Source organism: Nansenia antarctica, assembly GCF_963989245.1.
Source record: "Nansenia antarctica genome assembly, chromosome: 7".
Classification (NCBI taxonomy): Eukaryota; Metazoa; Chordata; class Actinopteri; order Argentiniformes; family Microstomatidae; genus Nansenia; species Nansenia antarctica.
This window is the reverse complement of record NC_137677.1, coordinates 11463838-11491337: the sequence shown is the minus strand read 5'-3', so window position 1 is coordinate 11491337 and position 27500 is coordinate 11463838. Positions and strand designations below refer to the sequence as shown.

At 46.5% G+C, this 27500-nt stretch overlaps 3 protein-coding genes across 3 annotated transcripts in view; all 3 read left to right on the top strand.

Annotated features, from left to right (window-relative positions):
- Nucleotides 1-1459, top strand: part of jun (Jun proto-oncogene, AP-1 transcription factor subunit) — a 1927-nt gene extending 468 nt beyond the window's left edge. The window contains exon 1 of the mRNA XM_080535687.1: nucleotides 1-1459. This exon is cut by the window's left edge and continues 468 nt beyond it. Coding sequence (XP_080391813.1) covers nucleotides 1-665 — 665 coding nt within the window. The 3' untranslated portion in view covers nucleotides 666-1459.
- Nucleotides 1460-4968: 3509 nt separating this feature from the next.
- On the top strand, nucleotides 4969-8860 carry caiap (CARD- and ANK-containing Inflammasome Adaptor Protein; the record flags this gene model as incomplete). The annotated part of the gene is made up of 4 exons (XM_080536546.1): nucleotides 4969-6142; nucleotides 6436-6619; nucleotides 7066-7288; nucleotides 8120-8860. 4 exons carry the CDS (start codon nucleotides 4969-4971, stop codon nucleotides 8858-8860), a joined length of 2322 nt encoding a protein of 773 aa, XP_080392672.1.
- Nucleotides 8861-23101: 14241 nt separating this feature from the next.
- Nucleotides 23102-26627, top strand: LOC308162388 (uncharacterized protein; the record flags this gene model as incomplete). Its single annotated transcript, XM_080536545.1, has 5 exons — nucleotides 23102-23168; nucleotides 24682-24719; nucleotides 24803-24877; nucleotides 25328-25526; nucleotides 26098-26627. 5 exons carry the CDS (start codon nucleotides 23102-23104, stop codon nucleotides 26625-26627), a joined length of 909 nt encoding a protein of 302 aa, XP_080392671.1.
- Nucleotides 26628-27500: the final 873 nt, after the last annotated feature.

The window sequence follows — 27500 nt, the reverse complement described above, 5'->3', positions numbered from 1 at the left end:
CCCTGGCGGAGCTCCATCACCAGCACTTCCCCAACCTGGTAGTACCCCCCCATGTGAGTGTCCCCTCGGCGGCGGCGACCACCGCGCTGCCACCTGTTCCATCCGCGGCGGGGGGTAGCACCGTCTATAGCAACAACGTGACCATGCGCTCGGAGACGGATTCACCCGTCTACGAGGACCTGGACACTTTCAACCCGACGATCAGCCACGACGCCACCCCGAGTTACACCGGGGTACATCCTCCAGCCCCGGCGATGACTTTCCCCGTCGCCCTCCCGCCACAGCCACAGCCACAGCTCCCCGTCTACCGACACCCGTCCCACCACCGGGGGCTGGCGGCGCTGAAAGAGGAGCCCCAGACGGTGCCGGAGATGCCCGGGGACACCCCTCCCCTCTCCCCCATCGACATGGAGAACCAGGAGCGCATCAAGGCGGAGAGGAAGCGCATGAGGAACCGCGTGGCGGCGTCCAAGTGCCGCAAGAGGAAGCTGGAGAGGATCAGTCGGCTGGAGGACAAGGTGAAGAACCTGAAGTCGCAGAACCAGGACCTGAGCTCGACCGCCAACATGCTGCGGGAGCAGGTGGCCCAGCTGAAGCAGAAGGTGATGAACCACGTCAACAGCGGGTGCCAACTCATGCTGACCCAACAACTCCAAACATTCTGAGAAAAGGGGAATTTTGAGGAGAAAGATTTGGAGATTTGGAACGAAAAAGGGGACACAACGTTCGTTAGTGACTGGACTGCCAAGACAGACTTGACAGACAAAATGTCTTATTTTGGTTCATTAAGACATCTTAAGACATCTCTCTAAGACAAGGTGATGGCTGGGGTATGTGTGTCTCCCGTCCCGACCGTGACAGGAGTGTGTTAGGGGCGATACAGGGGACGAGACTGGCTGGCAGGACCAGGGGCTGTCTCTGTGTCTCTGGCCGGGTCGCCTTGCTGCGCTCTCCCGTGGCGCGCCCCCCCCCCCCCCCCCCCCCCCCGAGTGGGGTCCCGGGACAGAGAGACGCCAGAGAGGTGCGCCGCTGACCCAGAGAGAGAGGGATGAACGGCGACATAACGGGACACGCATGCTGTTGTGTTTCGTGCTGTTTTCATGACCATGCGACATGAGAGACTAAACTGTTGTTGAGTAGACCAAGTTGTGCATGGACCGGACCTGACCATCGGGAATTCAGTATTAGAGGATAAAAAAAGAACCTGAAATTGAGACTCTTGCTGCCTCGGCGCCAAAGGAGGGCTTGTAAGCCTATTCTAAAAGGCTGCAAACCTTTTTTTACAAAAGCTGCCTGACTTCTGAATGACATTGTAATGTAAACATGTTTTCTTAATCGTATTGAATTGTTCCTTGAGTTAGAAAAGCTTCAAGAGTTACTTGTTTTTTTTCTAACGTTGCTTAATGGGGTTTCACTCATTGTTATGTGTACATAAGATCAACATGGAGTACTTAAGTTTACCATTTTGTAATAACAAATACAGTATAATTTTTTTATGCTTTGTTTTCTGAGCACTTCAGAATTGAATCGATATTTAAGAAATGTAATAAACTATCTATAAATGAAAACCCTGTTTTGTGTGTGTGTGTGTGTGTGTGTGTGTGTGTGTGTGTGTGTGTGTGTGTGTGTGTGTGTGTGCGCGCGTGTGTGTGTGTGTGTGTGTGTGCGCGCGCGTGTGTGTGTGTGTGCGCGTGTGTGTGTGTGTGTGCGTGCGTGCGTGCGTGCGTGTGTGTGTGTGTGTGTGTGTGTGTGTGAAAGTGTACACAATGAAACATGTTGCAACATGTAAGAGCAGCCAGGACCTCAAGGTAAATTCCATGAGTGCCTTATTGATCCTGGGGTAGTGATAGTGTTTCAGTGTTGGGCTCAGCTCACTGGAGCAGAGAGGCAGAACAGGCCAAGACTCACTCACTCACAGCAGAGAGGTAGAGCAGGCCAACACTGAAAATTAGAGTGCAACTTGAGTTGGCTACCCAATGCTTCACACCACTTGAGTTAGCCCAATCTATCAAGGTAAACGTAACATTATCCAACCCTCCCACACACACATACACACACCCTAACACTGAAGTGGCCTACATTCACCAGTCTGCTGGACTTATGACCTTGGCTGACACACTCCTATAGTGTTATAACGTATATGACGTAGTGGTAAACGTATAAAAACCACAATGACAACATAAATAGTGTTGTCGGAGTGAGTGGATAGTGTGTTAACGAGGTAGGAGCTGTCGGTTGTGTCGTGTTGACATGTTGAGAATTCCTATTGCATCATCTGACTCGTCACAAACATGATCACTGTCCAGGTCAACACGCAGTATAAATATAACTGATACCAGGTCAGCACGCAGTAGAAATATAACTGATACCAGATCAGCACGCAGTAGAAATATAACTGATACCACTCAGGGGAGGAACTCATAAACAAACAAACAGAATTGGGGAAAATAGTGCCCTTGTCAGGAGGTTTTCATAAAACACACATACCCAACAGATGGAAATACAAAGGCTAAGTAACGGTGTGATTTGACATTAGCACGGTCATTTAACTTTTCAGGGTTGTATGAATGCAAGTGCCTATACCAGAGGGGTTCATGAAAATCATGCAGTAGGAATTCAACTGCTTTCTGGTCAGAATGGGATCCCTTGATATTACAAGGGACACATTTAAGATATTAACCAACATAAAAACGGAGTAAAAGAAACAATATCAAAAATGTATCTAAAATCTGTTTAAAATAGCCAACTAACAAACTATGTTTATGATCATAACACCATGATCACTTTTTTTCAAACACACGTTCTACTCAACCTTAGGCCTGCACTCAGCAAACACAACGAGCAGTGTTGTTTAACAACTGTGTTATCAGTAAGGGAATAGGGTATGAATCTGTACTCAAATCTAATACGCACTGTAATGGATAACATAATTGGCACCACTGAACAGCATAGCTGTAGTACTGTACCAGTGATGTCCAGTAGAGGGCGACATCGTCCACGGAACATCGAGGTCCCCCTCCAATCGAGCTGTTCACTTCATTACAGTAAAGATAACGACCCCGTCTGGGACAGGCGCGAGCCCAGGGAAACACTTGTTTACTTCACAACAGTAAAGACGACGTCATCGACCTATTTAATCGGGACCTGCGTGAAATATCCGATGTTTAAAAACATAACCCGATTCCATCCGACCTTTTCCTATAATTAAATACAAAATATGTTGGTGACACAGCCTTTAGATAAATCAGCTTAACACTCAAGTCTACTGAAAATAGAGGGCAGGTAGGTGATATTGCAAAAACAACTGAAATAGTCTTATGGAGGTACAACCGAGGCTGCATTCTGATTTGATACATGACATGAGCCTTAAGCAATTGTTATCATTTTTACACAATACGGAACTGGGTCAGTGTCTCAGTCAGATTTCATTTTTTTTTTAATCACTGCACAAATCTGCTTTGATCTGATTGCCCAAACTTGGGTTGAAACATGAGCTCATACCGGAAAGTCGGCACCTTCTTGCCCATATAAGGATAGAGAACGGTCGGAAGACGTACGTCATCTTGGCGGATAGGAGGCGTGTCTTACGGGAAGTGAATCGCCTCTCTAATCTCCTGACCGGCTGGATGCTGCAGCCTGAACGCCTGAATAAGCACCAGCACCCTGCCAGCCAGTTGTCCTTCAAGGTGATTGTTTAGGGAAAGACAAAGAGGGAAGACTTGTTTACCTAGACAGTAACAAACCCTCTTTGATATGTATAAAAGACAAAAGGAAAAGCAGAGTGCAGAATGATCTTTATATAGCCTGTATATACTAAATATATATACTATTATATATTACATATATATTATTACATTATATATTATATTATATATATAATAACATAATATATAATAATGTGCATTCAATTCATTTATTTATTTTATTATCAACAGTGTATGAATGTAGTACGTCATAGCGAGATAGCAGTTGCTTGTATTCTTTCTTATCATGTAATTAACAGCCCTCATCTGAAATTCAAAGACGAAATGCAGACTTTCCCTGCTGAACCATCCCCGAGGATATCCCCCTGTCATCCCCAAGCACACCCCATGTATACGGACTACCTAAACCTTAAACTCACAGTCACTTTACTACTTGAATTATCTACAGTATTTTATTTACTATTTGTACTGCTAATTGTATCCTGTCTTATTTGTCACTTATGTCCTGTAGGCTACTATTGTCACATTTTTCTATTTTGAATTATGCCTATTGCCTTATTGTCTTGTGCTGCAATGTCAGGAACCGAAGCCGAAGAGTTTTACTCTCTTACTCTTGTAGAATGTGATGTAACTTGAAACTTGAAACTTGAATGTTGACAGCGAGATGCTATGCTACATGCTATGCTCAGCTCAGCAAGAGCTTTGTGGTCACGACCTTGCTAGCCCTTGATTTAGTTCTGGGAAAAGTGTGAATTTCTCACACACACACACACACACACACACACACACACATACACGCACACACACCCTGTTGCTATCATGTTAACAGTAGCCAGGTTGCAAATACCTTTGCTGTTATCACCTGTTTGCTGTTGGCCGAGTTGCACATTGTAAATACAGAAAAGGAACAGTCAGCATACTTTCTAGGGGTCCAAAACGCTCCTGTATCTGAATCATGAACCGTACACGGACAGAAAACAATTAAACTTATTGTAATACAATAGTGAACCACTAATGAGCAGGTTAGTCAACGAGGTGCACATGGTCAAACAAAGGCCAGTACAGCAGAGGCGGGGTCGACCTGCCATCTCTATGTACCTGGTTGCTAGGGGGAAATGTTTCACTAAGAGTTGAAGCAATACACGCCCACAATGCCATCTGTCAGTGCAGTGGCATGACGAGCACTTATGAATGTTCAGAGATCAGACACAATCACTGGATTCAGTGAACCTTTATTTTTTAAGTCATGAAAACGTTTCACAAAATGTTTAAGGATGTTCAAGGATCGTCAGGCCTCTCCTCCAACCCTTACGCTGTGGACGTGATCCGGGCGAAGAGGAGGGATCTGGTCAGCGGGATCTCACGTACGGAGGATCTACTGGACCTCCTGGTCGACGAGGGGCTCATTCAGGCCGAGAAGAGGTCCGTTATCATGAGGACCTCCAGGACGCGCGAGCAGCAGAACTCCAGGGTCCTGGACATCCTGGTCTCGAGAGGTGAACGAGCGTGCCGGATCTTCTTCCATCCCTGCCTGATGCTGACTGAACCGGACCTGTACCAGCGCATCAAGGCCTACGTGGGCGACGTGAACGCCGGCGTACGGGACGGTCGGAGACAGCTGATTGGGTACCTGTCCGAGAGAGACCGGAAGGGATTGGATAAAAGCACGTGTGACGTCATCAATCCGAAAATGGCCGAAACAATGACTATTCAAAGCGTCAAAAAGGCGAGGGAAAAAGAGACCACCGTTAGCAAGGAGGCGCTAACAGTGGCGCACAGAACAGCCCCGAAAACCAAACCAGGGAGTGTATTCGACGCCGCTGTGAGGGGAGAGCTCTCACTATTGGAGGAGATGTTAAAAGACGTCGACGTCAACGCGGTCAATTCCTCCAACGAGGCGCTGTTGCACGTGGCGGCCGAACGCGGGCAGCTGTCAATCATCGAGCTCCTCCTCCGCGGAGGGGCCCGGCTGGACCTGAGGGACGGCGAAGGCCGCACACCCCTACACAGAGCCGCCCTCGGGGGCCACACCCAGGCGGTCAGGGCCCTGCTCAAGGCCGGGGCCCCCGTCTACTCCGTGGATAACCAGTCCAACACCGCCCTGCACCTGGCCGTGAAGAACAACCACCTGAGGACAGTCAGAGCCCTGGTGGAGGAAGACACCAGGCTGTCTAAGAACCTCCAGACCCAGGCCGAGGGCTCTTTCCTCCACAGCGCGGCCAGGGAGGGGGACTGGAAGCTGGCTGAGACCCTCCTGCAGAGCGGGGCTCCCGTGGACGCCTTGGATAAGCATAAGAGAACGGCCCTGTTCCACGCGGCCCACCGCGGCTGTGAGAAGACCACCACCGCCCTGCTCAAGGCAGGGGCCAAGGTCGACCGTGCGGTCATAGACACAGCCATCGAGCTGAACCAGGGGTCCATACTGCATCTGCTGCTTGGTATGTACTACTACTAATAATAATAAAAATAATAATAACAATAATAAACTCTATTTATATACCACCTTTTTAAAACAGTGTGACATTAAATAGTGCTTTATAAATAGATCAAACACAAAAAAGGCGTGGTAATATGATATATATCAGTTCACCACGGTCCTCTTTACTGCAATTGTACAGTGTGTAGTATAGGGCAATGTCTCCCATCTGTGGACATTAATAAGATGTGTTGTAACTGTATAGACTCAGAGCAATGTCTGTGGATAGGAATAAGATGTTTCATTAATCCTCAGAGTATGGCCGAGGGGCTCTGGATGTACCTGCTCTGGGGTCTGCTCTCTTCTCCGCGGTGAAGAAGAATCAGGGTGGGGTGGTCAGCACTCTGATCGACAGCGGGGCTGAGGTGAACCTGTGTGACAAGCAGGGCTACACCCCTCTGCTGCTCTCTGCTGAGCTGGGACACACAGAGGCCTTCAGGTAGCCTCCGTACATCATGGTGGAAACTGAACATCATCTGATTAAGCCATAAGCAAAAAGATATATATTTAACATCCACTTGACCTATCACAATTCTCTCTCTCTCCCTGGCAATAGATAACAGTAAAAGTCCAGCCAACATGTTTAAAAAGGTCAAAGGTCAAAGGTGTTGTCGAGCATGTTTGGCATGTTTAATAATCACCATGCTGGGAAGTGCCTTGTTGTGTACAGTACAGAATGTATATAGATCAACAAAGAATCAGAATCTGAATCTGAATCTGAATCGCTTTTATTACATCTTACTGTAGAGTAAAGAGTACAACTATTTGTCTTTGGTTCCTCAACATTGACATTGCAGCACTCAGATACAAAAAACACAATAACAATAAGTAACGTAAGTAAGTAAAAAAGAAACCCTATAAATTGCCGTGGTTAATGTTATTCAGAGCGCTGGCTGCCAAACAGGCTGGTATGGACGCTGTCCTGCCCAACCTCTCCTCTGCCCTGCACCTGGCCGTCCAGAGTGGGAGTGGCCCCATCACACAGACGCTCCTGGAGAAGGGCTTGGACCCCAACATCGCCGGGCCTAAAGCCCACACCCCTCTGCACGTGGCTGCCCAGCACAACCGGTCTACGTTGGTGGGGCTGCTGGTTCAGGCTGGGGCTCAGGTGAGAGGTCAGAGGTGTCAGCTGTCTGCTGTTCCTAAAACGTGACCTTTCACAAATGACCAGGACCAAACAATAAGTACGACTCGAAAAGAAAGGGGAGCAAACTCCGTTTCCGAAAAGCAGGTATTCAAACATTACTTTGAAAGAAATACCATAAAAAAACGAACAAACTAAGTTGACCTAAAGTCCTCCAGAACAGATAGCACAAAGTCTTAAATACCGGGTACATTTCCCCCGGATTAGAGTTCTCAGAAGATTTCAGGTGATCGACTGACAAGGGAACAGGTAAATGGGACACATAAGTAACCGCATACAAACACACAATCCTCCAAGTCGCCAGGAGGGGGCATCAGGGAGTTGTCAACAATGACTCCCCCCATAACATTTCGTGAGTTTAGAATTATAAGGTTCTATCTCCGTCTAGGGTAGTTCAGAGATATTGAGTGTCAAAGTTTGTACATTCCATTATGTTTTGTGAAATGGAACCTTTGTATTTGATGAATTACTAAGAAAAAAATGTCAACATTTTAAAAACAACACCACACAGGCATTAATAAACACCTAATGGATCAGATTATGTAAAAAACTCAATTTTGACAAAAATGGAGAATGAACCTTATAATTTTAACGTCACGATTAAGTAAAGGTGATGAAGTGGAACCCGTTTCCCCATTGGTTTCTTCTCAAATGGCCGCTGATCTGACCTAAGACACCTCTCTCTTTCCTCCTCCTCTCTTTCCTCCTCCTCTCTCTCCTCCTCCTCTCCTTCCTCCTCCTCTCTTTCCTCTTCCTCTCTTTCCTGCTCCTCTCTTTCCTCCTCCTCTCTCTCAGGTGAACGTAGCCACCCAGGAGGGCCTGACTCCCCTGCACATCGCCACCCAGCAGGGCCACGCGGACACAGTGACCCAGCTCCTCCAGAACCAGGCGGACACGGGGAACAGGGACAAGCAGGGGAGGACAGCCCTGCACTGGGCGGCCTCGACCCAGGGAGAGGGCTCCGTGGTGGGGCTGCTCCTGTCGGCCGGAGCGGACCCCGACGCCACCGACAAGGAGAAGAGGGCCCCCCTCCACCTGGCTGCCATGGAGGGCCGAGCGGAGGCCGTGAAGGCGCTATTGGGCTGCAAGGGAAGGGGAGGGGCTAAAGACATGGACGGCTCCACCCCCCTTCACTACGCCGCGGCCAACGGGCATGCCCCCGCCGCCGCCGCTCTCCTCTCCTCGCTGAAGAACAAGGGAGTGGACGAGAGAAACGCGTGGAGGAAGACGCCGCTCCACGCCGCGTGCGAGAGAGGGCACGACGGCGTGGTCGACCTGCTCCTGAGTAGCGGGGCGAAGGTCAACGCTCTGGATACCAGCAAAGACACCCCCCTGCACTGCGCCGCTCGCGGCGGCCACCAGGGGGCAGTGAAGAGGCTGGTGGGCTGGGGACAGGGGGGGCCGGGGGAGCGGGCCGACCTGCAGGCCAATAATAACGTGAGGAAGACCCCACTGCAGGTGGCCGAGGCCGGGGACACGCAGAGACACCAGGACATCGCCACCCTCCTGAAGAGAAAGATGCTGCTGATCAAGTAGAGAGGGGAGGAGGAAGGTTCTGGAAAATGGGTGCATAATCTCTGTCCTTGAGGAGTGTCGTGTCTGCTGTATCTCGGCTGTAACTTTGTTTCAGAAAGTTGTTTATACCTGGGGAAAGCTGCTATGTGGATTCTCTGATCACAATAACATCAATTGATTAGATCACAGCATTCACCAACTATTGATACTAGGTATATACCCAAATCATATTGGATCAATGATTACTCATTAATCATATACTCAATACTTACTAAGCAAGGGAGGATGGCAAAAAAGATTGTCTTGCAAATTTGTAAATTTTCTTTCACTTACATTAATGCTGATGTATATGATGTTGATACACTCTACATTAAACATTAAGGTAAAAGAGTATGAATCTCAATGATAACCGATTAAAGTTGTGTTTTTTTCATCTACACCACTAGGTGGAGTCAAACATCAAGTCATTTAAGTCTATCTGCAGTTTACACATACACACACAGCACAGATGTGAATAGATCAGAAGGAACTGGATTAAAATGGATAATTTAATAACTCTGAATGTCCTTTCATATTTCTTTTGGTTTAGTTGACATCTAAGTCAAAGATCATTCTTTCCTTTCTTTCAAAAGTTGAACTGTAATGAACTAATCTAATTTGGTTATATGTTGAAAATATATTTGAAATAACACAGCAACAACATAGCAACTGACACATTTTCTACATTTTGGTCCTTCATGGTCCTGTCATGCCAGATTATGTCCGCCTGATGTAATAAATGTCTTTTGAACGCTGTTGCTATGCCGAAACTTGCATCTTCTTGCATCTTCTTGTATCTTAACAACAAGGAACTGCACAGCGGTTGATTTCTTTATCAATGAGGTGATTGACTGCAGTAATATAAAGAGAATGTTGAAAATCAATTACCCTTTACGGTCTCTCTAAGGAAGCTTGATCAGATTACATGACAATAAATTACTGTAAACCGTAATGGCTCTGGTTATTAAACAACCAAATCAAACCTTTCCCCCAACTTGTGGGGAAGTGATTAAGTTAACACTCGAAGGTATGTACTTCCAATGATTTGTGATCTATCTTGGTTTAGTTCAAATGTTTTCATCACTGCTAGGAGGGATTTCCAATTAGTAACACCACTTCCTCATTGGGATCTGAATGCTATTGCCACATTGCAGTTGCAAACCACACGGTTAGATTGAAGCAAAAAACCAAAACAATAATCAGCATGGTACTCAGCATGACAACAAATACATTTACTTTAGCGCATTGAGCGTGACGTATACATATATAAGTTACATAATGTGTTTATAACTGTGTTTTTACTTTCATTACTCGTTAGGTGCAGCCAGGGACAGCGGCCATGAACTTATATTCTGTCATTTTAGTTTTCGGGATAAAGATCATGACTGTAAGGCACATTCTTCTGATCCAAAATACACTCATACTGTTAGCGCCAAACTCTTAAAGAGAGATTAGGAAAGCACAACAGGAAAGTTCCAATGATACTTTGGCAGCGTTAGACGTGTTCCTGCATCGTGCTGGCTCCTTACCGCCCGAGTACCAGACCTGCTCTAAGAAGTCCATCAGTCCCAAAGGCTCGGTCGAGATAAATTATGAGGACGACTGTGAACAGCCCACACTTAAATCTAACCCTAACCCTATGTGCACAGGTGAGCTGCGACTGTTATGGACCACAACATGGCGGGTGGCACTTTTCATGGACGACAACAGCCAAACCCAGATAGTATAGTCCGCCCTGTCGGCAACCGTCCCTCCGGCAATGATGACACACGTGTGGCCCGGACCTCAGGTCATCAGGCTGGGCTCCTCAAGGGAGAGCGTATCACGTCTGACAACGGAAAGGACATCTGGAGGGGGGGGGGGGGTGAACATGGGTGAATCCTGTTTGTGACTACGTTCGGAGTGTGGTTCTTAAAAACCTCTGTTTGGAGGGCTATGTAGTCCTACCACTTGGGCCTACCCCTATGTGAAAACAAGAATTGGGACACAACCTGCCTAACACACAAAACAGAGGGGTAGGGCTAAAATAGAGGGCCAAGGGGTGAAATGGGATTGGGCCTAAGAGTCAAGTACGGATATTTGTCTAGCAGCAAGTCCTCAAAAAGGCTTTAGTTTTCGAGATACCCCTACCCAAGGTAGAACAAATGACAATGATTTTTCTTATCTTTAGGGTCTCCCATTAATGAAATTGATTGTTGTCAAATTTTATTTTGGGGGTTGTTCTTTAATTAGAATTACCCCAATCCCTGAAAAAGAGCCAAATTAGACCAGGCCGAATATGGGAAAGGTGATTTAAAAAGCCCATAACTTGAGAATGATCACTCTTTTCCTCTTCAGATTTGCTGAGGTATGAACCAGGTGGCTGTCCTCCATCACCAAATAGTCAGACAACTATTTACCTAAATTATAGTCTTGTAAACTTAGCTTTAGTTTAGACGGAAATTGCACTTTTTGGTGATAGGAACATAGGACTCCATCACTTTTCTCTCATTTATCTGAAATCCCCCCCAAAATGTCCATTACTGAATTGTCTAGGGTGCTATTGAACATTATACAACAGTTAGTTCCGACCAAGTAATTTGATTGGACAAGAGGCATTCCATGAGTGCTGATATACAGTATAACAGCACTGGGACTTTTAACTATATGTATCAATCCGCCGCACAGATGCTAAATGACCGTTAATTAGACGACATGTTTGTGTTCAGGTTACTAGGCAACAGTCCATTTGAAGTTCAGTTGCGAAACTATTTTTTGATTATTTTTATGATTAAATAAACAAACAAATCATAATCTGTTGTCGCTTATTACTGTTAACTAATAAATCGCGCTGTAGAACTGTTGTATAAAAGCAATATCACACTCGAGGTCGTGCTGTTATACTGAATATCAGCACGGCTGTGATCGTCTTCGGTGCTCGGCCTGCGGCCGAATCACAGCCGTGCTGATATTCAGTATAACACCCTCCCTCTCGTGTGATATTGCTTAACTAACCAGTAGTTGTATGGAAATATCGCATACAGTTCTTTGTAGCTGATGTCACAATGTGTGAAGTGATGTCACAATGATGACAATGCCATAGGGATAGTCTTGGGATGTGAACATTCTGGGAGTCAGGCAGTTGCAGAAAGACTACGCATTGGTAAGTCACTCTATACCAAATGTCTCAAATATTTCATTGAAAAGGTAATGATTGTTATCAAAATGATGTAATGTCCTGCTAATTTGTACAGTATTGTGCACAGCAAATATTAAAGTAAGCAATTTAGAATTGTTAATAATTGTTTCTGATCAACTTGCATTGATACGTTTTTTGCTCAGAGTCAGAAAACATGAATATGTTGTTTGCTTTTTAATATATTGTTAGAAAAAAGAGAAGGCTGTAAGTGTTTGCTAGTAGTAGTTGGGGTATTTGTTTGTTTTGGGCTGTGTAGGCTGTGTCTGTCAATGTCCCATGTAGCTGTCTGTCAGTGTCCCATGTAGCTGTCTGTCAGTGTCCCATGTAGCTGTCTGTATGTCCCATGTAGCTGTCTGTCTGTCAGTGTCCCATGTAGCTGTCTGTCAATGTCCCATGTCGCTGTCTGTCAATGTCCCATGTAGCTGTCTGTCTGTCTGTCAGTGTCCCATGTCGCTGTCTGTCAATGTCCCATGTAGCTGTCTGTCTGTCAGTGTCCCATGTAGCTGTCTGTCAGTGTCCCATGTAGCTGTCTGTCAGTGTCCCATGTAGCTGTCTGTCAATGACCCATGTAGCTGTCTGTCTGTCTGTCAGTGTCCCATGTAGCTGTCTGTCAATGTCCCATGTAGCTGTCTGTCTGTCAGTGTCCCATGTAGCTGTCTGTCAGTGTCCCATGTAGCTGTCTGTCTGTCTGTCTGTCAGTGTCCCATGTCGCTGTCTGTCAATGTCCCATGTAGCTGTCTGTCTGTCAGTGTCCCATGTAGCTGTCTGTCAGTGTCCCATGTAGCTGTCTGTCAGTGTCCCATGTAGCTGTCTGTCAATGTCCCATGTAGCTGTCTGTCTGTCAGCGTCCTATGTAGCTGTCTGTCTGTCTGTCAGTGTCCCATGTAGCTGTCTGTCTGTCAGTGTCCCATGTAGCTGTCTGTCTGTCCCATGTAGCTGTCTGTCAATGTCCCATGTAGCTGTCTGTCAATGTCCCATGTAGCTGTCTGTCAATGTCCCATGTAGCTGTCTGTCAATGTCCCATGTAGCTGTCTGTCTGTCAGTGTCCCATGTAGCTGTGAAATGATGTCACAATGTGTGAAGTGATGTCACAATGATGTGATGTCACAGACAATGCCATAGGGATAGAGTCTTGGGGTGTGAACATTCTGGAAGTCAGTCAGTTGGAGAAAGACTACGCATTGGTAAGTCATCTGTACCAAATGTCTCAATATTTCATTGAAAAGGTAATGATTGTTATCAAAATGATGTAATGTCCTGCTAATTTGTAGTATTGTGTATTGTGCACAGCAAATATTAAAGTAAGCAATTTAGAATTGTTAATAATTGTTTCTGATCAACTTGCATTGATAAGTTTTTTGCTCAGAGTCAGAAAACATGAATATGTTGTTTGCTTTTTAATATATTGTTAGAAAAAAGAGAAGGCTGTAAGTGTTTGCTTGTAGCAGTTGGGATATTTGTTTGTTTTGGGCTGTGTAGGCTGTGTCTGTTAATGTCCCATGTAGCTGTCTGTCAGTGTCCCATGTAGCTGTCTGTCTGTCAGTGTCCCATGTAGCTGTCTGTCAATGTCCCATGTAGCTGTGTGTCTGTCAGTGTCCCATGTAGCTGTGTGTCTGTCCCATGTAGCTGTCTGTCAATGTCCCATGTAGCTGTCTGTCAGTGTCCCATGTAGCTGTCTGTCAGTGTCCCATGTAGCTGTCTGTCAATGTCCCATGTAGCTGTCTGTCAGTGTCCCATGTAGCTGTCTGTCAGTGTCCCTTGTAGCTGTCTGTCAATGTCCCATGTAGCTGTCTGTCAATGTCCCATGTAGCTGTGTGTCTGTCAGTGTCCCATGTAGCTGTCTGTCAGTGTCCCATGTAGCTGTCTGTCAATGTCCCATGTAGCTGTGTGTCTGTCCCATGTAGCTGTCTGTCAGTGTCCCATGTCGCTGTCTGTCAATGTCCCATGTAGCTGTCTGTCTGTCAATGTCCCACGTAGCTGTCTGTCAGTGTCCCATGTCGCTGTCTGTCAATGTCCCATGTAGCTGTCTGTCTGTCAGTGTCCCATGTAGCTGTCTGTCTGTCAATGTCCCATGTCGCTGTCTGTCAGTGTCCCATGTAGCTGTCTGTCTGTCAGTGTCCCATGTAGCTGTGTGTCTGTCCCATGTAGCTGTCTGTCAATGTCCCATGTAGCTGTCTGTCAATGTCCCATGTAGCTGTCTTTCTGTCAGTGTCCCATGTAGCTGTCTGTCTGTCAGTGTCCCATGTAGCTGTCTGTCTGTCAGTGTCCCATGTAGCTGTGTGTCTGTCCCATGTAGCTGTCTGTCAATGTCCCATGTAGCTGTCTGTCTGTCAGTGTCCCATGTAGCTGTGTCTGTCCCATGTAGCTGTCTGTCAATGTCCCATGTAGCTGTCTGTCAATGACCCATGTAGCTGTCTGTCTGTCTGTCTGTCATTGTCCCATGTAGCTGTCTGTCAATGTCCCATGTAGCTGTCTGTCTGTCAGTGTCCCATGTAGCTGTCTGTCAGTGTCCCATGTAGCTGTCTGTCTGTCAGTGTCCCATGTCGCTGTCTGTCAATGTCCCATGTAGCTGTCTGTCTGTCAGTGTCCCATGTAGCTGTCTGTCAGTGTCCCATGTAGCTGTCTGTCAGTGTCCCATGTAGCTGTCTGTCAATGACCGATGTAGCTGTCTGTCTGTCTGTCTGTCAGTGTCCCATGTAGCTGTCTGTGAATGTCCCATGTAGCTGTCTGTCTGTCAGTGTCCAATGTAGCTGTCTGTCTGTCAGCGTCCTATGTAGCTGTCTGTCTGTCTGTCAGTGTCCCATGTAGCTGTCTGTCTGTCCCATGTAGCTGTCTGTCAATGTCCCATGTAGCTGTCTGTCAATGTCCCATGTAGCTGTCTGTCAATGTCCCATGTAGCTGTCTGTCTGTCAGTGTCCCATGTAGCTGTGAAATGATGTCACAATGTGTGAAGTGATGTCACAATGATGTGATGTCACAGACAATGCCATAGGGATAGAGTCTTGGGGTGTGAACATTCTGGAAGTCAGTCAGTTGGAGAAAGACTACGCATTGGTAAGTCATCTGTACCAAATGTCTCAATATTTCATTGAAAAGGTAATGATTGTTATCAAAATGATGTAATGTCCTGCTAATTTGTAGTATTGTGTATTGTGCACAGCAAATATTAAAGTAAGCAATTTAGAATTGTTAATAATTGTTTCTGATCAACTTGCATTGATACGTTTTTTGCTCAGAGTCAGAAAACATGAATATGTTGTTTGCTTTTTAATATATTGTTAGAAAAAAGAGAAGGCTGTAAGTGTTTGCTTGTAGCAGTTGGGATATGTGTTTGTTTTGGGCTGTGTAGGCTGTGTCTGTCAATGTCCCATGTAGCTGTCTGTCAGTGTCCCATGTCGCTGTCTGTCAATGTCCCATGTAGCTGTCTGTCTGTCAGTGTCCCATGTAGCTGTCTGTCAGTGTCCCATGTAGCTGTCTGTCAGTGTCCCATGTAGCTGTCTGTATGTCCCATGTAGCTGTCTGTCTGTCAGTGTCCCATGTAGCTGTCTGTCTGTCAGTGTCCCATGTAGCTGTCTGTCTGTCAATGTCCCATGTAGCTGTCTGTCAGTGTCCCATGTAGCTGTCTGTCTGTCAATGTCCCATGTAGCTGTGTGTCTGTCCCATGTAGCTGTCTGTCAATGTCCCATGTAGCTGTCTGTCAGTGTCCCATGTAGCTGTCTGTATGTCCCATGTAGCTGTCTGTCTGTCAGTGTCCCATGTAGCTGTCTGTCTGTCAATGTCCCATGTAGCTGTCTGTCAGTGTCCCATGTCGCTGTCTGTCAATGTCCCATGTAGCTGTCTGTCTGTCAGTGTCCCATGTAGCTGTCTGTCTGTCAATGTCCCATGTAGCTGTCTGTCAGTGTCCCATGTAGCTGTCTGTCTGTCAATGTCCCATGTAGCTGTGTGTCTGTCCCATGTAGCTGTCTGTCAATGTCCCATGTAGCTGTCTGTCAATGTCCCATGTAGCTGTCTTTCTGTCAATGTCCCATGTAGCTGTCTGTCTGTCAGTGTCCCATGTAGCTGTCTGTCTGTCAGTGTCCCATGTAGCTGTCTGTCTGTCCCATGTAGCTGCCTGTCTGTCTGTCAGTGTCCCATGTAGCTGTCTGTCTGTCAGTGTCCCATGTAGCTGCCTGTCAGTGTCCCATGTAGCTGTCTGTCTGTCAGTGTCCCATGTAGCTGTCTGTCTGTCCCATGTAGCTCTCTGTCTGTCAGTGTCCCATGCGTGTCCTTTGTAGCTGTCTGTCTGTCAGTGACCCATGTAGCTGTCTGTCTGTCAGTGTCCCATGTAGCTGTCTGTCTGTCAATGTCCCATGTAGCTGTCTGTCTGTGTCCCATGTAGCTGTCTGTCAGTGTCCCATGTAGCTGTCTGTCAGTGTCCCATGTAGCTGTCTGTCAGTGTCCCATGTAGCTGTCTGTATGTCAATGTCCCATGTAGCTGTCTGTCAGTGTCCCATGTAGCTGTCTGTCAATGTCCCATGTAGCTGTCTTTCTGTCAATGTCCCATGTAGCTGTCTGTCTGTCTGTCTGTCAGTGTCCCATGTAGCTGCATGTGTGTCTGTCCCATGTAGCTGTCTGTCAATGTCCCATGTAGCTGTCTGTCAATGTCCCATGTAGCTGTCTTTCTGTCAATGTCCCATGTAGCTGTCTGTCTGTCAGTGTCCCATGTAGCTGTCTGTCTGTCAGTGTCCCATGTAGCTGTCTGTCTGTCCCATGTAGCTGTCTGTCTGTCAGTGTCCCATGTAGCTGTCTGTCTGTCAGTGTCCCATGTAGCTGTCTGTCTGTCCCATGTAGCTGTCTGTCTGTCAGTGTCCCATGTAGCTGTCTGTCAGTGTCCCAAGTAGCTGTCTGTCTGTCAGTGTCCCATGTAGCTGTCTGTCTGTCCCATGTAGCTCTCTGTCTGTCAGTGTCCCATGTGTGTCCCATGTAGCTGTCTGTCTGTCAGTGACCCATGTAGCTGTCTGTCTGTCAGTGTCCCATGTAGCTGTCTGTCTGTCAATGTCCCATGTAGCTGTCTGTCAGTGTCCCATGTAGCTGTCTGTCAGTGTCCCATGTAGCTGTCTGTCTGTCAATGTCCCAAGTAGCTGTCTGTCAGTGTCCCATGTAGCTGTCTGTCAATGTCCCATGTAGCTGTGTGTCTGTCTGTCTGTCAGTGTCCCATGTAGCTGTCTGTCTGTCTGTCTGTCAGTGTCCCATGTAGCTGTCTGTCTGTCAATGTCCCATGTCGCTGTCTGTCAATGTCCCATGTAGCTGTCTGTCTGTCAATGTCCCATGTAGCTGTCTGTCTGTCAGTGTCCCATGTAGCTGTCTGTCAGTGTCCCATGTAGCTGTCTGTCTGTCTGTCTGTCTGTCAGTGTCCCATGTAGCTGTCTGTCAATGTCCCATGTAGCTGTCTGTCTGTCTGTCTGTCAGTGTCCCATGTAGCTGTCTGTCAATGTCCCATGTAGCTGTCTGTCTGTCAGTGTCCAATGTAGCTGTCTGTCTGTCAGTGTCCCATGTAGCTGTCTGTCTGTCTGTCAGTGTCCAATGTAGCTGTCTGTCTGTCAGTGTCCCATGTAGCTGTCTGTCTGTCCCATGTAGCTGTCTGTCAATGTCCCATGTAGCTGTCTGTCAATGTCCCATGTAGCTGTCTGTCTGTCAGTGTCCCATGTAGCTGTCTGTCTGTCAGTGTCCCATGTAGCTGTGAAATGATGTCACAATGTGTGAAGTGATGTCACAATGATGTGATGTCACAGACAATGCCATAGGGATAGAGTCTTGGGATGTGAACATTCTGGGAGTCAGGCAGTTGGAGAAAGACTACGCATTGGTAAGTCACTCTGTACCAGATGTCTCAAATATTTCATTGAAAAGGTAATGATTGTTATCAAAATGATGTAATGTCCTGCTAATTTGTACAGTATTGTGCACAGCAAATATTAAAGTAAGCAATTTAGAATTGTTAATAATTGTTTCTGATCAACTTGCATTGATTTGCTCAGAGTCAGAAAACATGAATATGTTGTTTGCTTTTTAATATATTGTTAGAAAAAAGAGAAGGCTGTAAGTGTTTGCTTGTAGCAGTTGGGATATTTGTTTGTTTTGGGCTGTGTAGGCTGTGTCTGTTAATGTCCCACGTAGCTGTCTGTCAGTGTCCCATGTCGCTGTCTGTCAATGTCCCATGTAGCTGTCTGTCTGTCAGTGTCCCATGTAGCTGTCTGTCTGTCAATGTCCCATGTAGCTGTCTGTCAGTGTCCCATGTAGCTGTCTGTCTGTCAATGTCCCATGTAGCTGTGTGTCTGTCCCATGTAGCTGTCTGTCAATGTCCCATGTAGCTGTCTGTCAATGTCCCATGTAGCTGTCTTTCTGTCAATGTCCCATGTAGCTGTCTGTCTGTCAGTGTCCCATGTAGCTGTCTGTCTGTCAGTGTCCCATGTAGCTGTCTGTCTGTCCCATGTAGCTGCCTGTCTGTCTGTCAGTGTCCCATGTAGCTGTCTGTCTGTCAGTGTCCCATGTAGCTGCCTGTCAGTGTCCCATGTAGCTGTCTGTCTGTCAGTGTCCCATGTAGCTGTCTGTCTGTCCCATGTAGCTCTCTGTCTGTCAGTGTCCCATGCGTGTCCTATGTAGCTGTCTGTCTGTCAGTGACCCATGTAGCTGTCTGTCTGTCAGTGTCCCATGTAGCTGTCTGTCTGTCAATGTCCCATGTAGCTGTCTGTCTGTGTCCCATGTAGCTGTCTGTCAGTGTCCCATGTAGCTGTCTGTCAGTGTCCCATGTAGCTGTCTGTATGTCAATGTCCCATGTAGCTGTCTGTCAGTGTCCCATGTAGCTGTCTGTCAATGTCCCATGTAGCTGTCTTTCTGTCAATGTCCCATGTAGCTGTCTGTCTGTCTGTCAGTGTCCCATGTAGCTGCATGTGTGTCTGTCCCATGTAGCTGTCTGTCAATGTCCCATGTAGCTGTCTGTCAATGTCCCATGTAGCTGTCTTTCTGTCAATGTCCCATGTAGCTGTCTGTCTGTCAGTGTCCCATGTAGCTGTCTGTCTGTCAGTGTCCCATGTAGCTGTCTGTCTGTCCCATGTAGCTGTCTGTCTGTCAGTGTCCCATGTAGCTGTCTGTCTGTCAGTGTCCCATGTAGCTGTCTGTCTGTCCCATGTAGCTGTCTGTCTGTCAGTGTCCCATGTAGCTGTCTGTCAGTGTCCCAAGTAGCTGTCTGTCTGTCAGTGTCCCATGTAGCTGTCTGTCTGTCCCATGTAGCTCTCTGTCTGTCAGTGTCCCATGTGTGTCCCATGTAGCTGTCTGTCTGTCAGTGACCCATGTAGCTGTCTGTCTGTCAGTGTCCCATGTAGCTGTCTGTCTGTCAATGTCCCATGTAGCTGTCTGTCAGTGTCCCATGTAGCTGTCTGTATGTCAATGTCCCATGTAGCTGTCTGTCAGTGTCCCATGTAGCTGTCTGTCAATGTCCCATGTAGCTGTCTGTCAGTGTCCCATGTAGCTGTCTGTATGTCAATGTCCCATGTAGCTGTCTGTCAGTGTCCCAGGTAGCTGTCTGTCTGTCAGTGTCCCATGTAGCTGTCTGTCTGTCCCATGTAGCTCTCTGTCTGTCAGTGTCCCATGTGTGTCCCATGTAGCTGTCTGTCTGTCAGTGACCCATGTAGCTGTCTGTCTGTCAGTGTCCCATGTAGCTGTCTGTCTGTCAATGTCCCATGTAGCTGTCTGTCAGTGTCCCATGTAGCTGTCTGTATGTCAATGTCCCATGTAGCTGTCTGTCAGTGTCCCATGTAGCTGTCTGTCAGTGTCCCAAGTAGCTGTCTGTCTGTCAGTGTCCCATGTAGCTGTCTGTCTGTCCCATGTAGCTCTCTGTCTGTCAGTGTCCCATGTGTGTCCCATGTAGCTGTCTGTCTGTCAGTGACCCATGTAGCTGTCTGTCTGTCAGTGTCCCATGTAGCTGTCTGTCTGTCAATGTCCCATGTAGCTGTCTGTCAGTGTCCCATGTAGCTGTCTGTATGTCAATGTCCCATGTAGCTGTCTGTCAGTGTCCCATGTAGCTGTCTGTCAGTGTCCCATGTAGCTGTCTTTCTGTCAATGTCCCATGTAGCTGTCTGTCTGTCAGTGTCCCATGTAGCTGTCTGTCTGTCAGTGTCCCATGTAGCTGTCTGTCAATGTCCCATGTAGCTGTCTTTCTGTCAATGTCCCATGTAGCTGTCTGTCTGTCAGTGTCCCATGTAGCTGTCTGTCTGTCAGTGTCCCATGTAGATGTCTGTCCCATGTAGCTGTCTGTCTGTCATTGTCCCATGTAGCTGTCTGTCTGTCAGTGTCCCATGAAGCTGTCTGTCTGTCCCATGTAGCTGTCTGTCTGTCAGTGTCCCATGTAGCTGTCTGTCAGTGTCCCATGTAGCTGTCTGTCTGTCAGTGTCCCATGTAGCTGTCTGTCTGTCCCATGTAGCTCTCTGTCTGTCAGTGTCCCATGTGTGTCCCATGTAGCTGTCTGTCTGTCAGTGACCCATGTAGCTGTCTGTCTGTCAGTGTCCCATGTAGCTGTCTGTCTGTCAATGTTCCATGTAGCTGTCTGTCTGTCAGTGTCCCAAGTAGCTGTCTGTCAGTGTCCCATGTAGCTGTCTGTCAGTGTCCAATGTAGCTGTCTGTCTGTCCCATGTAGCTGTATGCCAGTGTCCCATGTAGCTGTCTGTCTGTCAGTGTCCCATGTAGCTCTCTGTCTGTCCCATGTAGCTGTCTGTCTGTCAATGTCCCATGTAGCTTTCTGTCTGTCAGTGTCCCTGTCAGTGTCCCATGTAGCTGTCTGTCTGTCAGTGTCCCATGTAGCTGTCTGTCTGTCAGTGTCCCATGTAGCTGTCTGTCTGTCCCATGTAACTGTCTTCCTGTCCGCTGTTGACAGGAAAAGAGGACCTGGATGCTGATGGGGCACTGATAGCTGTCCGCGGCACCTGGACCAGTACCAGGACCTGCACCAGGCTGTTCAAGTACCTGCACTAGGCTGTGTTGTTGTTGTTGTTGTTGTTGTTGTTGGTGTTGTTATTGTTGTTGTTGCATCATAACTGCTCTTGGGACCTTCTGTTGACAGGAAAAGAAGACCGTGATGGAGCAGGCTGTACAAGTACCTGCACTAGGCTGTGTTGTTGTTGTTTTTGTTGTTGTGTTGTTGTTGTTGTTGTTGTTGTGTTGTTTCATCATAACTGCTCTCGAGACCTTCTGTTGACAGGAAAAGACGAGGAAATGACTTTAATGACTTGTGGACAGTGTATACGCTGATAAGACGCAGGGAAGTTTTCCTGGATACACGGTGTATAGGTTTTTCGCCCTTGCTTGCCATGCGCCAGTGGTCCTCGGGCCTCTCCTCGGGGGCCCCCGGCCTCCCCGCGTGTTTAGTCTGTTCCGCCGCCGGGGCACCTGGTTCGGCTTGCCAGGTACGGAGCTATTATGGTCTGTGCTTGGTTGGCTGGGCCGGGTGTGCTGCTGGTTGGGCAGGTCAGGTGTGTGGGCCGGCTGGGGGTCCCCCGTGGGGGGGGGTGTGGGGGGCAGCTGCCGTGCGCTGGTAGGCAAACTGGTAGTAGTCACTCTATGAGTAGAGGGCTGCAAGGGAATTTTCCTGGATGCACAGTGTACAGGGTTGTTTTGCCCTTGCCTGCTGTCATCATGTGAAGCACATTGGGTCACATGTTGTGAGAAATACGCTATACAAATAAAACTTGATTTGATTTGATCCTTTTCACTCTGATAGTCTTCTTTTTCACCTCCAGATTCATCAACCCCAACCCTCCATCCTTACATTCATTCTCTAATACCCCCTTCAGACAAGTGAACTTATCTTTTACTTGTCCAAGAGCTCAAGTTACCTGTCCAAATATGACAACTTGTGTGTTTGTCTGTCTACTAACACACTACAAGCCGGTAATACATTAGGCCTACATTACTTTTCAATTCCAACAATTACTGTGGATCTACGTGCACGCCAGAGGACATTCAATTTCAAAGTTTAAATTAAAGGGGTAATGCCAGCATTCATGTTCTGCAGTCTTTCCATGTCTTCCCAGCCCTAGTCCATGTGTTCTCTCATTTAGCCCATTTTTTTTTATGAATGCCTTGTTCTGATAATTTGACATTAGGCATGTGTTACGGGGATGACGCTGTCAAAAAGCTTGTCCGTAACGTCCGTAACACTGCAGAGCTCCAGCGCTGGACCGGAAGCTAATGAGCCGTATTAGTAGAAGTGAAGTGATTGTACATGTAGTCTGATTATCATTATTCATGATCGCAGAGAATTCAGCTACATTTTCAATTATTAGTTTTATTCTGTCATGAGCATCTGACCAGGGTCATCTGATCTGATCTGCGATATCCCAAATGACTTGCGCTAGTCCTGCCATTGAACATTGTCCTGCCCCCAGAGAATGACTGACAGGCCGGTAGAACATGAGAATGGGATAATTTTAATAATATATTCTAATATATTAGCCTATAGGCCTAAGTGTGTTCATGCAATGCCATTATTGCATGAAATGGTCAACGTTTGAATTGTGTCAGCTAAGAAGCGGATGTGTTACTAGAACATGGAAATGCAAACGCTAATCACATTATTGCATTACAATTGTCATATTGACTCAAATAATGCAGGCAAAAGAGGAAAATGAAAATGCTATTGTGGGATTGCATAGTAATTTTCACTTTAGAATTAACTTGTCAGTTACAAAGCAGTGCATGATTTTGAAAATGAAATGTCAAATGGCTTCGCAGTATCATTTTATTAATATTGACAGCGAATGTCCATACCAGGTACATGAAAATGAAAATGAAAATCATATGATTGCATTTGAATTTGAATATTGACTGAAAGAATGCACGCAAAAGTGGAACATGCAATTGCAATCTCAAATTGCATTAACATTTGAATTTAGTCCACTATATGCTTCCATAAGTATGCAGTATGCCATTTCGAACACAGCCATAAACTTGCCTGGCCAGGCCCACTCCGGTGTCACGTGACGAAGGGTAGCCACGTGACCTTGTTGACAGAGATGGCCAGGAACGAGGAGAAACAACTGGGGAGATTGAACAGACTGTGGCTTCAGAGAGAGAGAGAGGGTAAGTGGCTACCTACCGCCTTTTCAGCGTGTTCAATATGTCTCTGACCTTTACACTCAGCTGAACAACTAGCTATAGAAACGGGCTGCTGTTATAGAAACGGGTTGCTAAGCTAACAACCGACTAGCTAAACAGCGTCACGTGGTATTGAGCCAGGCTGTGATTGGTCCACACTGACCTGTCCCATCAACACATCTAACCCTGACTCCCCTCTGTAGCATACACGTGTTTAGACATCACTAACTTACATTGGAGTATTCTTTTAATTAATGCAGGGTTGCTAACTTTGGGTACCTGGCTGGAGTGAGATGCCATGGGCTTAATCACGTGCACATTTTGGACTCAATTCACCATCAGGGTTTTTAAAAACAATTTCACAATATTAGACAGAGGGTTAGGGTTAGATATTAGACATAATACTAACCCAATAAAGGGTTAGGGTTAGATATTAGACATACACTAACCCAATAAAGGGCACACAGGTTTGTTCACTAAAGAAAGTCAAAGACTTGTTGTTTCCAATATCAAAACTACAATGTTTTATTGAATGTTCACAAGTTAAAAAGGCAATAACAAGGGTTTACAGGAAGAGGAGAATCAGAGCGGTAGCAAGAACCAGAAATAAACAAAAAGAAACACAAGAACCTATCCTACTCCAGACACATAGCCAATACATGAAAACACACACACACACACACAGCCACATCTACACATGACCACACTTACTCACTCAGCCAAATACATGAACTCACCCACACTCACTCACTCAGTCAAATATATACATGAACACTCACTCGCTCACACACACAGCTATTTTGGCCTAGTACAACTATAAGCAGCAGACTTGGACTTGACTATCATTTCTACCGGTGGTTCGTATTTGTAGCAGCATGGTTCAATCTGATTACCTTTGATGCACATAATGGACGACAGCGTCCCATATAGTGCAAGTCTGTTCCTCCACTCTGTTTTGTTCAGGCCAATTGCTGAGAAGACTCTGAAGGCTGTGAACTTGAGCAGCTGTCCAATCAACACAGCGATAAGCATCACGCACCAATCAGAGAGTAATTTAATATGCAGCTCCATGGAAACACCCATATGAAACACCCGGTTTTCTAATACTCAGCTATCTTCTACGATCCAAGTCGTTCGCTTGGTTTAACCATTACTATACCAGAAAGACTTGACCATATACGTTCGCCTGTTCATCTCTGTTGCTGTCGCAGTGTTTTGGCGTGATAATAGTTTGGACAGCGTGAGAGCGTGAGACTGAAGGTGAAAGCGTGTGTCACACGCCAGAAGCGTGACAGTTGGCAACCCTGATTAATGCTTACTTTATCTCTTCGTCATGTTTAGTTAAGGTCTGTTTTTTAGGTGGAAATTAGTCAAATAGGGCATTCAGCAGAAGAGGTTTAATTACTTAATAATGTAATTCAATACGAATGTAATTCAAATGTATCATTCTAGTTCACATAACAAGGTTTCAACTTCACCGTATTTCTTTCTGTTCCAGAGGGACGCATCAAAGATGTCGAGCGTAGACCGAAACTTGTGAGTAATTGCCTGACGGCTACAGTACGTGGATGGTAATTGTTCTCATTGTGTCTCCTGACACTGTCATTTTCTGTTCTCAGTCAACACTTAATTCTGCCTCTGCCGTGAAGAAGTGGATTCCGAGCATCAAGAGTGAAATAGAGTATTATCTGCAGGTAGGCGCTCACCTTTGACCCGTTGCAGTCTCTGCAGATTTAGTGTTAGTCAGTTAACGGGCCAAGCCGCTCTCAAGCACCTCATGTCTGAAAAGGGATTTCAGCTTCAAATGTTCTCAAATCAGACATACATGTGGCCTGGGGTCTAGCACCGCAGTCTACAGTGCACACATAATGCCCATGTCGGCGTGGGTTCGAATCCGGCCCATGCCCTGCTGACATGCCCTTTCTCCCTTCTTCTCCTTACTTTCCTGTCTGTCTTCACTATATCTGTCCAATAAAATGAAAAATACGAGTGGGACTGCCCCACTCAGGATTTTTTTTTTAAAAAAATAATAAAAATGCATACTGCTACATCATCAATCAGTCCAGAACACTAATTACCAGAGATTGGAAAGATTTCATCCTGGTCTGTCATCTGGGTGATAATCTGTGTGTCTTCTATGACAGCAGTCCCAGCTGTCCCACTACCCAGAGAGGAAGATCGCCGAGTTCCAGCTGTGCATCGAGGGCCTGGAGAAGGAGTACAAACGTTTCCGCTGCAAACTGCGAGCCCTGGACCCCTCCTGTAAGCACCAGCCGTGGGCCCCCCGCGCGTACACCAAGAGGAGAGCGGACACACACGACACACACCACTCTCACGCCACTGGTAGGTTTGTCAGGGTTTCACCTGGCTTTCATTGTTCCTTAACAGTGCCAGGTTTTTTGGGGGGTGTTTTGGGGGTGTCTTACTAAACATAAACCAGGAAAGTACTATACTGTTTCTCCAGTGTCTATAAAAAAAAAAAAAAAAAACTTTCTTCTTCTATGACGACGACTGCCAATGGCCCCTGGCCTGAGCGAGATTACTCTTCCTGCTACAACTGGTGGATTGATGATTCACTTGCTTAGTCAAATGTATCGATTGTAAGTCGCTTTAGAATAAGGTGTCTGCTAAATGCCAAACATTTAAATGTAAATGTAGGATAGAATACAGCAGAATGGAATGTAAATGTTATGTTGATGGACTCTAGATGTTCCACAGGGCAAACGTTAACAATCATTAGCACGCTAAACACCAACATTAGCAAGTACAGTTATAGCACATAGAACAAATTGTCACACCACACACTAGCGGTATCACTTTCACATACACGGTTGTGTGTTTCTGTTTCACATAGTATTCTGATAAGAGAAAGGAGTAACTCAGTCATGACGTCTCGTTTGACTCTCATTCGTAGATAAAAAACCACGCAGCCTCCAGTCAAGTCACCTGAGCAGTCCAGTGGGCGGAGCCGACGAGAGGACAGGAAGTGACAAAACGTCAGCCTTTGGTAAACAAGAACGCACCAGCCAATCAGAGGCTCGGCCCAGGCCAGCCGGCGCTGACCCGACTGGGCCCAGCTCAGCGACTTCAGAGACAACCGACCAGGACCAGCCCCTCTCCTTCGACCGGACCCGTCTGGCGGTGGCTCTGGCTGGGTCTCGAGGACCGGTCCAGCCAGGCTCCTCGTCTCACACCCACAGCCTGGCCAGGGTGCTGCTCTCTGGCCTGCCCAACCTCCACAGCTCCCCGCTGGGCAGAGCCATCGCTGCCCAGAGCAGAGAGAGCAGAGAGAGCACACAGGCAGGAGAGGAGAGGACAGGGTCAGGGGGGACAGGAGAGGGGAGGACAGGGGAACCCCCCAGGCCTGGAGGAGGAGAGGAGAGGACAGGGCATCTACTGGGACTGGGCTGTTACTCCTCCTCAGACGAAGGTTCTGACACATGACAAAGACTGTGTTATATTTATCAGAGCTTGTTAATAATGTTTATTTATCAGAGCTTGTTAATAATGTTTAATTTGTTGTGAAGCTGTTTTGAACCTCTGGTAATTTGTGCATGTCTATGTATGTAAAATACAGAATAACAATAAAAAGAATGATCATTTGGTATACTTTCTCAAATACTGTCTGCAAATGATTTAGATAATTAGGTTACTCTTCGGTAAAGTACGCCAACATGTGTTTTTAGCCAATATCTGATATTTGGAACTACAAGCAAAGAGCAGAAGATTTCTACTTAAAGAAGAACCTCTAAATGTTTCATGATTTAATTAGCTTTATTATTTTCATTACAGAAGTGGAACAGAATAACAGACCACAATCCATGCGACAGAAACTGCAACCTGAGAATGACACACACACACACACTCTGTTCTCACACAACCCAGCATGAAAGCAGACTCTGGCTCACATATCTTTTTCATGTGGCAGTTCCATCTTCCCACTGAGAAGTGTGTCTCTGCTACTGAAACTGCTGTTTCCACTCCTCTATCACTGTTTACAAACACCAAGACACACACACACACAGCTGTGTGAGCATAAGATCCAAACATGCACACGTTAACATGAATACATGATTTGGGCAATGAAGTTGATCCTGAAGTGTGGAGGTCTGCTGGTGTCTTTCGTTAAGAGGCCATGCTGCTGCTCACTGCTGCAGCAGTCCATCCCCCTCAACCCCACCATACACACGTCAAACTGCTAACCCCCCCCCCCCCCGTCCCTTATTATGTAATTACTCATCACCACATTAGCACCGTTATGCAAGAAAGACTTTGCTATGCTGACTCAGCGAACCTCCCTCTGTAACACACAGACTG